The 7,913-nt window shown below is 43.0% G+C and overlaps 1 protein-coding gene and 2 long non-coding RNA genes across 5 annotated transcripts; 1 reads left to right on the top strand and 2 right to left on the bottom strand.

Annotated features, from left to right (window-relative positions):
• Nucleotides 1-254: 254 nt before the first annotated feature.
• On the bottom strand, nt 255-1,342 carry LOC110486113. The gene is made up of 3 exons (XR_005035515.1): nt 1,293-1,342; nt 1,097-1,176; nt 255-726 (listed from the first exon to the last, which is right to left on the bottom strand). It is a non-coding gene; the product is annotated as an uncharacterized LOC110486113 (long non-coding RNA).
• Nucleotides 1,343-1,727: 385 nt separating this feature from the next.
• On the bottom strand, nt 1,728-4,983 carry LOC110486112 (PH domain-containing protein DDB_G0287875). 3 transcript variants are annotated; one of them, XM_021557479.2, is made up of 4 exons: nt 4,508-4,982; nt 4,126-4,203; nt 3,574-3,848; nt 1,728-2,971 (listed from the first exon to the last, which is right to left on the bottom strand). In XM_021557479.2, the coding sequence occupies exons 1-4, from the start codon at nt 4,719-4,721 to the stop codon at nt 2,246-2,248; spliced, it is 1,293 nt and encodes a 430-aa protein (XP_021413154.2). In that variant the 5' UTR covers nt 4,722-4,982; the 3' UTR covers nt 1,728-2,245. The 3 variants fall into 3 exon arrangements, with proteins under 3 accessions (XP_021413154.2, XP_021413155.2, XP_021413156.2); XM_021557480.2 differs by having other exon boundaries at nt 4,126-4,155; nt 4,508-4,980; XM_021557481.2 differs by lacking the exon at nt 4,126-4,203 and having other exon boundaries at nt 4,508-4,983.
• Nucleotides 4,984-5,016: 33 nt separating this feature from the next.
• LOC110486114 lies at nt 5,017-7,626 on the top strand. The gene is made up of 4 exons (XR_002468036.2): nt 5,017-5,150; nt 5,400-5,536; nt 6,723-6,836; nt 7,466-7,626. It is a non-coding gene; the product is annotated as an uncharacterized LOC110486114 (long non-coding RNA).
• Nucleotides 7,627-7,913: the final 287 nt, after the last annotated feature.

The following is a 7,913-nucleotide window of genomic DNA, read 5'->3' on the forward strand; positions in this document are numbered from 1 at the left end:
AGGGAAGTCAGTTAAGAACAAATGCTTATTTACAATGATGGCCTACCCCAGCCAAACCCTCCCCTGGACCAATTCTATGTTGCCCTATGGGATTCCCGATCATGGCCAGTTGTGATACAGCCCGGGATCGATCCAGGGTCTGTAGTAACGCCTCTAGCATTGTGATGCAATGCCTTATACCACTGCGCCACTCGGGAAGCCTAACACTTAACTTTATGGCTAACCCTAACCTTGAATTAAGACCAAAAAGCACATTTAGGTTTTCATAATTTTTTTTAATGAAAGCCAATTTTGACATTGTGACTGTGCTATCTAGTGGAAACCATGTTTTCATAGTCTTGTTCATTCTCCAGGCTAGCTGCTACATCTGTCTGTGTTCTGAATTCTAAACTTCTAAAATGTGATCCTTTCCAGAAAAGGGTATATTGTTTTGTGTTTTTAAATATTAAAGTTCACTACAAAATGTGCTTTCTGCAGCGAGAGAAAGAGAGCGGCCAGACCCACCACTACCAATAAGGCCCCTACAAACGCCCTCAGACATCCCATGATGCTCCAGCATCTTTCCCCCTCCTCCTGTTTTTCTTAGCGAAAGGTGAAACCAGTATCTGGTTATCTGATATCCCACCCCCTCATTCGTGGATCAGTTTCTTCAGTCTGTCTCATGTGGACCACTGAAGGTGCCTCTTCTAAGGAGATCCCTCTCCATCACTGGGGTACTGGTTGCATCTATAGGTCAGAGAACCACAATGGAAATAAGTCAATATTTTTGTGTCATTCTCAATTATTTGATTTATGCACCTTGGCTTTACAGTATGTGTTTTCTAAATTATTTTTACAAGCTGGGAAAACTACAAACACACATTTAGTAAACATTGCTCTCATTTAAGATATTCTTTGTCAAACAATTCACTTTACTGTTGCTACAGGCGCTGTTCTCTAAGGTTGTTAGCCTGCCATCAGAGTGTCTGCATCTGCCTCGGTCTGAATCGGCCTCATAACATGCTGCCTGACAATCAAACAGTTGAGATGACCGTGTCTGTTTTGGGAGTTACTGGTTGGACTAGATGCCAGACTAGTGAGTATAAGTTTCACCTACTATTTCACCATCCTTATCCATCTGTGTAGGCCTTAAATGGTGGTTTCCACTCGCCACACCGGTTTCTCCAACAGTAAATGCTGCAACCAAATGCTGTTATTGTAAATTACTTTGATTATCATGATCAATCATTAATTAATAAACCATTTAATCAAAATTGTTATTCCATTGTAAATTCTACAACAATCAATCTTACCTCCCTCACTAGCTTTAAGCACCAGCTGTCAGAGCAGCTCACAGATCACCGCACCTGTACATAGCTCATCTGTAAATAGCGCATCCAATCTACCTCAACCCCATACTGTATTTATTTATCTTGCTCCTTTGCACCCGTGTCTCAACTTGCACATTCATCATCTGCACATCATACCATTCCAGTGTTTAATTGCTATATTGTAATTACTTTGCCACCATGGCCTATTTATTGCCTTTACCGCTCTTATCCTACCTCATTTGCACATGCTGTATATGATTTTCCTACTTTATTATTGACTATGTTTGTTTATTCCATGTGTAACTCTGTGTTGTTGTATGTGTCGAACTGCTTTGCTTCATCTTGGACAGGCCGCAGTTGCAAATGAGAACTTGTTCTCAACTAGCCTACCTGGTTAAATGAAGGTGAATATATATATATACACACACACACATATATATTTTAATTAACATTATCCGAGTCTGCATCCGAACCCTTTTGCTTACATTAGGCAAATTCAAATATGGACCTGAAACCAAGTTCCACTGCTAATTTTCATTCTTCCCCTCTAATCAGGGATCGATTTTGACCTGGGACACCAGGTGGGTTTTACTGCTAAGTAGCGCAATATATAACGAAAAACACTGCCACTTCGGTCGCATGCCGAGTCAGCCTCCCAGTCTCTCTCGGCCAGTCATGCAGTATGCCGATTACAGTGTCACGTCAGCTAGTCTCTGCAGAAGGGTTTCCACTAGATTATATAGCCACAAAGTAAACATTAATGAAAACAAAAATAAGCTTTTTGTCCTTAATTTAAGGTTAGGCATAATATTAGTAGTATGGTTAATGTTAGGTTTAAAATCCAATTTTAAGAAGATAAAGTCAAAAATAGGCAGGGTTTATCCATAATTATCGCTATAGAAGTTAGAGACAACCCTGCAGCAGGGCGATGACTGTCACTTCCCGTCCCTCTCGGCCAGTCTCTGCAGCAGGGCAATGACTGTGTCCTGTTTGGAGGAGAGCAGCTCCAGAGCTGTGGCCATCCTTCCCAGGGACTCTGCCATGCACACCTCCCTCCTCTCATACCTCCTCCCCTGGGCCTCTGCCCTGCTGCGACAGACCTGCTCCTCCTCAGCATGCCCTTCCTGCCTCCTCAGGAACTCCTGCAGCAGGGAGGTGCCTTCTCCTCGCTTCTGCTGCTGGACCAGAGGGGAGGTAATGGAGGAGCCCTTGGAGGTAGAGCTGGAGAAGCAACCACGCTTCTTTCTGCGGAGGTGCACGCGGCTGAGGTTGGAGGGGAAGTGACAGGAGGCAGGGGGCTGTGCGACCGGAGCAGGGGAGGGGTTTGGCTGTACAGGGTCTGTGTTATTAGCTATTCTGGGGGAGGGTGTGTCCAAAGGGTTGGGTAGAGGGAGGGAGGAGCAGACAGGGGTGGGGGGGGATCTGACAAAGGTGTAGAGAGGGAGGGTGGAGGGAACTGGTGTATGGAGTGGGAGGGAGGAGGGGACAAGGGTGAGTGTCCGAGTGCAGGCAGTGATGAGGTTGCCATGGGGAAGGAGAAGGGGCTTCTGCTCGGTTTTGGTGGTTTCCGTGGCGACGTTCACCTTAGGGATGCTGGTTACTAGGGTAGGGCTGCTAGTGGTCTCGGCACCGATGGTGTCACCAAGCATGGCATCCATCATCTTATGAGAGCGAGAGACACACAAAGAGAGATGGAATGTTGAGATAAGAGGGTCTTGTCAGCACCCTTGGGCAGCTTATAACAATCTTGTTTCTTACCTTCATAGTACACCCACAATGTCACTAGAATTGTTGAGCATTCACCAGTAGACCACTATGACCACAATAACAACATTTAACCAAATGAATAGACGGCTGCCTGAGAACGTCATGAAAATGATGCGTGAACAACGCAGGAGTAGAAGGCTGTGCGTTGCTGTGATCCTGAACAGCCAGACAGCTAGCAACAATGACAAGAAACTGCCATGTGGGGAATCATAGGTGGCTTGTTTCAGTTAATTGTATCTTGTTCTTGATAGCATTTCTTGTTTGAAGGCGTTTTGACTTATACCACGTCTATGATAATATGTCTCAAATTTGCTAGCTAGCAGCACTGTCTGATGATATTCTCTTCACAATGTATTTGAGAGATAAAAAGTGCTTACTGTGCAAATGCATGCATGTTTTCAATAAACATTTGGAGACTAAATACAGTTTCAATAGAGCCACAAGCATTGGTTCTTGCTAAACACCACAAGTATATTATTATAAAACAAACAAGTACCTCAAAGTACTCCCAGGAGGTTCTGGCCTGGCCGGTCTCCCTGCCTCTGTATTTGACCCTCTTATAGGTGACAATCAAGTTGTTCCACTTGCGGCGGATCTTCTCAACAGGGAGACAGTGACCCTGCTCCTCCAACTCCTTCTGCACGCTCTGGAAGAGCTGCGAACGCTCCCGGGTTCCGTACAGGCTCCAGCGGCACCCCACTGCTTCGATCAGGTACACGATGGCCTGGGAGGAGAACTCTGGGGAGGAGGTCGGGAGGGTCATGACTGGGGCTGAGGAGGAAAGGAGGGATGTTTAATAAGTACTGTAAGTCCAGAGGATCTGCTAAATTACCAAAATGTAAATCCTCTCATGACAGAGTTAACCATACTAATGTTATCAACCAGCTAGCCAGCATGCACAAGATATTTGGTTCTGGGTGCTGCAGATAAATGGTACATCTACAGTAGGTGCTTAGACCAGGAAATATAGGAAGGGGTAGTTAGATTCATTTTAGGATCCCTCTTTATTTTACTCCCCTCTATCTTTAATTGGGAAAATAGGACTCACCTGGAGCTATCTTTAAGATGGTTTTACCATCTGCAGAAGTGACGTTAGAGGAAAAGAAACAGTCAGCACTCACAGGATCTAGTGTACAGAAAGAAAGACGCAGATGCCACATGCAAAACAGCCAAAGAGCAAATATGTTTGCGATAGCTCATAATGTCAATACAATTCTGATATTTCATTATAGATTGCACTAATGTTTCTGAAGTGTGCAGACTTTTTCCTGTTTCTCCAGGTTTGCATTTTGCGTCCAGAACGTTCACTATTCAGCTCCGGGTGTGCGGTAGATTCCGCCTATTATCTAATAGTAGTTCTAAAGTAAAATATCCTGTGAGACAAGAAAAATATGCCACGTCTGTCTGATTATACAGTACCAACAACTTACACAGTACTATGGGTTTGCTGGTCGTTTTAATTGCCAGCCGCCCATGCTGTGTTGAATACCCTGCATGGTCTTCTATTGGACCGCCTTCTCCCGGAGAAATATCGTGACGAGCTGCAGACTCGGAGCCTCTTTTGCCTGAAAGCAGCGGAGATGATTCGTCTTCTTCGTCAAAGGACTCGGAGTCTTCACTTTTCACAGTGATATTCAAAGACATTACCGCGTCTACCAAGCGCACTTTCTTGGCTATAGTATGGAATCGCTCGACCCCGTCTAAATATGCTACATATTGGTTGTTTCTCTCAATGCTTATTCGAAGGAAAACGTTTTAGTCTCTCAATTAGATATAAAGAAGACCCAACATCAGCCACTATTGCAGTATTTGCATTCTCGGACCTGTGGCTTTACAACAAGATGAAGTGAAATGGCTGCGTAGTTTTCACCATGGCTGCGTAGTTTTCGCCAGGTCTGCGCAACTCTGCTACGCAGCTCTGGGCAGGGATTCGCTGCTGGCAATTATGGTGACGTGTACTAGCGTGCGCAGGCTCTGCACAGTGCAGAGACGCAACGCAGACGATGCCCAGGCTGCCCTGAAGAGGGCGCTGCTGCTCTGTCTGATGATATTCTCTTCACAATAAGCATTCTGGTAGGCTATGCACAGTCAAACAAGTAGACCTACATACAGTACGTTGTGCAATGTTTTAGAAAATCTTTGGTGACATCCTATGTGTTTTGTCTTAAAAAAAAAATAGATAGAATATTTCATATAATAAATATATTCAAATACAATGCTTTTTTTTGACACTGCAATATCATATGAACACTTCTGGGTTTAAGCATCATTTTTTTAAATATATTTTTCTTTTACAATTTGTCTTTTACATAATCTCTCTAGTCTGAGTGGACAGCGGTAACTCCGAGGTTCAGCATCACTGGACAGCTGAGGTCTCAGAGAATCCAACTCTGTGGAGAATCCCTGGACATAAATCCAGTAAAGCTTAACCAGAAGTAAGACGTCTAGAGGCCTGGAAGGTAACAACTTACATGATAAGTTTGGAGAGTGACATTCACTGTATGAAATGCAATGTTATCACCATCATTCTATTTTAATGGTTATCACACACCAATTTTGGCTGCTAGAATGAATGAAAGGAATGAATAAAATGACTAGATAGATGACAGTGAATAATGTACATGCATGGAAAATAAGATGGGTACAACTTGGTGTACGCGTCTGTATGAATGCTGTATAGAAAGACCAGGGCATGGTGAATATTCCCTGTTGTCTCATAGTGAGATAACAGTACAGACTTGATGAAGGCTCTACTGGCTATTGGATGTCGTTGGATGCTGAATGTACTCTTGAACTCTCTCTCAACTAGATCCTTCAATCCTTCGCCCATTTCACGGAACTCTGCATTATCCTTCAGAAAAAAAAGAGACACCGTTGTATAGAAGACATAATAAACAAGCTAGAAATGCAATTAACACAACTCATTTAGCCTGTGCAGCTGTGTTAGTGTTATTCATGCATTAGCACAAGTAAAGTTGATTAGCATGTCCAACATTTTTTTTTCAAAATTTTAGCCCAGAGGTTTCACATTGGATATTGCAGTAGTGCAGTCTTACCCTGTTAAATGTGGCACAGTTGGTGAAGATAAGCAACACGTCAGACACAAAGTGTTGCACTGTTTGGTAGAGATTCTGCTGCAGCTTCTCCACAACCCTGTCCAGCCATGTAGGGGCCTTAATCACACTGGTGTAGTTTCTCACCGGCAATGAAACATACAGACAGATGTGACACACACACAGATACACACACGGACGGACACACAGACAGACACGGACGTACGATCAGACGGACGGACGGACAGATAGATAGACTGGTTGATGAATTGATTGATTGTTCGGCAGGCAATTGGCCCAATGATAGCATTCATTCATCAGGGCTCCTCACCAGTAGGTGGTCAGAGATTCGGCAGATCAGACCCACCTGGTAAGTCTTTTGACTGGGGTAACGCCACGACTGACTGGCCCTCAGTACAAAGAATGTACACATCCACATAAGATTATCACTGTGATTACACACACACACACACACACACACACACACACACACACTAAGCTGACAGCTAAGTGTACCTACACAGAACAAACAGACCTCTCTTCTATCAATCTCTTTCTCTCACTCTCTCTCTATCAACCCTTCTCACCCCAGCATAGAATCATCCACATTAGGATGGATGGAAGGAGCGAGGACACTTATCACAGCATATCAAGCTACCCTGGCTCATCATCCTGATTGTGCTGCCAAGACAGAGAAGAGAGGAAGGTGAGAAGGAATTGGTTAACAATCAAGCAACAACTGCCTGTTTGTTTGTTAACGAATATTGTACAGATTTGTTTCCCACACCCTCGAGTGTAAAACAAGGAGACACCTTAACACCAACTGTGTTTGCTATGTTTATTAATGCTTTGGCAACATTTTAATATTGGAGTGAGATATGATGAAGAAATGCTAAGTACTCTCTTATATGGTGATGATATTATTTTGATGGCAGAAACTGAACAAGACCTGCAGAACATGATATTAAATGCAGTCGTGCAAAAGATGGAGACTCCTGATCAATCAGAAAAAAACAAAGAATGCATTTTAGAAAACCAAGTACTAAGAGAAGAGTTTTTCAGTTTTGTTTTGGTGAAGAAATGATTGAGTTTACTAGCAATTATAAATATTTGGATAATTAATTTGATGAACATATTACCTTTCATTACGGCACATCTGCCCTGGACGACTCAGCAAGTACAGCTCTTGGGGGAGTTATAAAAAACAATAACACTCAAAGATATTGAGTATGCCATGTATTCCCAACTGTATCAGACATGTGTGTTCTGTTCTGGACTATTCAGCAGGGGTGTGGGTTGCTAAGAGGTATCTCACAGCAGTCTGTTATTTTTTAGGTGAACACAAGTTTGCAACTATACTGGCAATAACTGGGAACACGGGCTGGGAACCCTGTGAGGTGAGATGGAAGACGTGCATGGTGAGACATTGGAATACACATTTTTAATATTTTATAATATATACATTTTTAAATATTAAAACATACAATCATACATACAGTGCCTTGCGAAAGTATTCGGCCCCCTTGAACTTTGCAACCTTTTGACACATTCCAGGCTTCAAACATAAAGATATAAAACTGTATTTTTTTGTGAAGAATCAACAACAAGTGGGACACAATCATGAAGTGGAACGACATTTCTTGGATATTTCAAACTTTTTTAACAAATCAAAAACTGAAAAATTGGGCGTGCAAAATTATTCAGCCCCTTTACTTTCAGTGCAGCAAACTCTCTCCAGAAGTTCAGTGAGGATCTCTGAATGATCCAATGTTGACCTAAATGA

The sequence above is a fragment of the Oncorhynchus mykiss genome, chromosome 13 (genome assembly GCF_013265735.2).
Source record: "Oncorhynchus mykiss isolate Arlee chromosome 13, USDA_OmykA_1.1, whole genome shotgun sequence".
Lineage (NCBI taxonomy): Eukaryota > Metazoa > Chordata > Actinopteri > Salmoniformes > Salmonidae > Oncorhynchus > Oncorhynchus mykiss.

Excerpts from the sequence above, each read along its gene's own strand:
- LOC110486112 (XM_021557479.2), bottom strand. The coding sequence starts at position 4,721 with ATGTCTTTGAATATCACTGTGAAAAGTGAAGACTCCGAGTCCTTTGAC. Across the intron at positions 4,204-4,507 it reads CAGCAAACCCATAGTACTGT|ATCCTGTGAGTGCTGACTGT; the intron begins GTAAGTTGTTGG and ends TCTGTACACTAG. Across the intron at positions 2,972-3,573 it reads CCTCCTGGGAGTACTTTGAG|ATGATGGATGCCATGCTTGG; the intron begins GTACTTGTTTGT and ends CGCTCTCATAAG.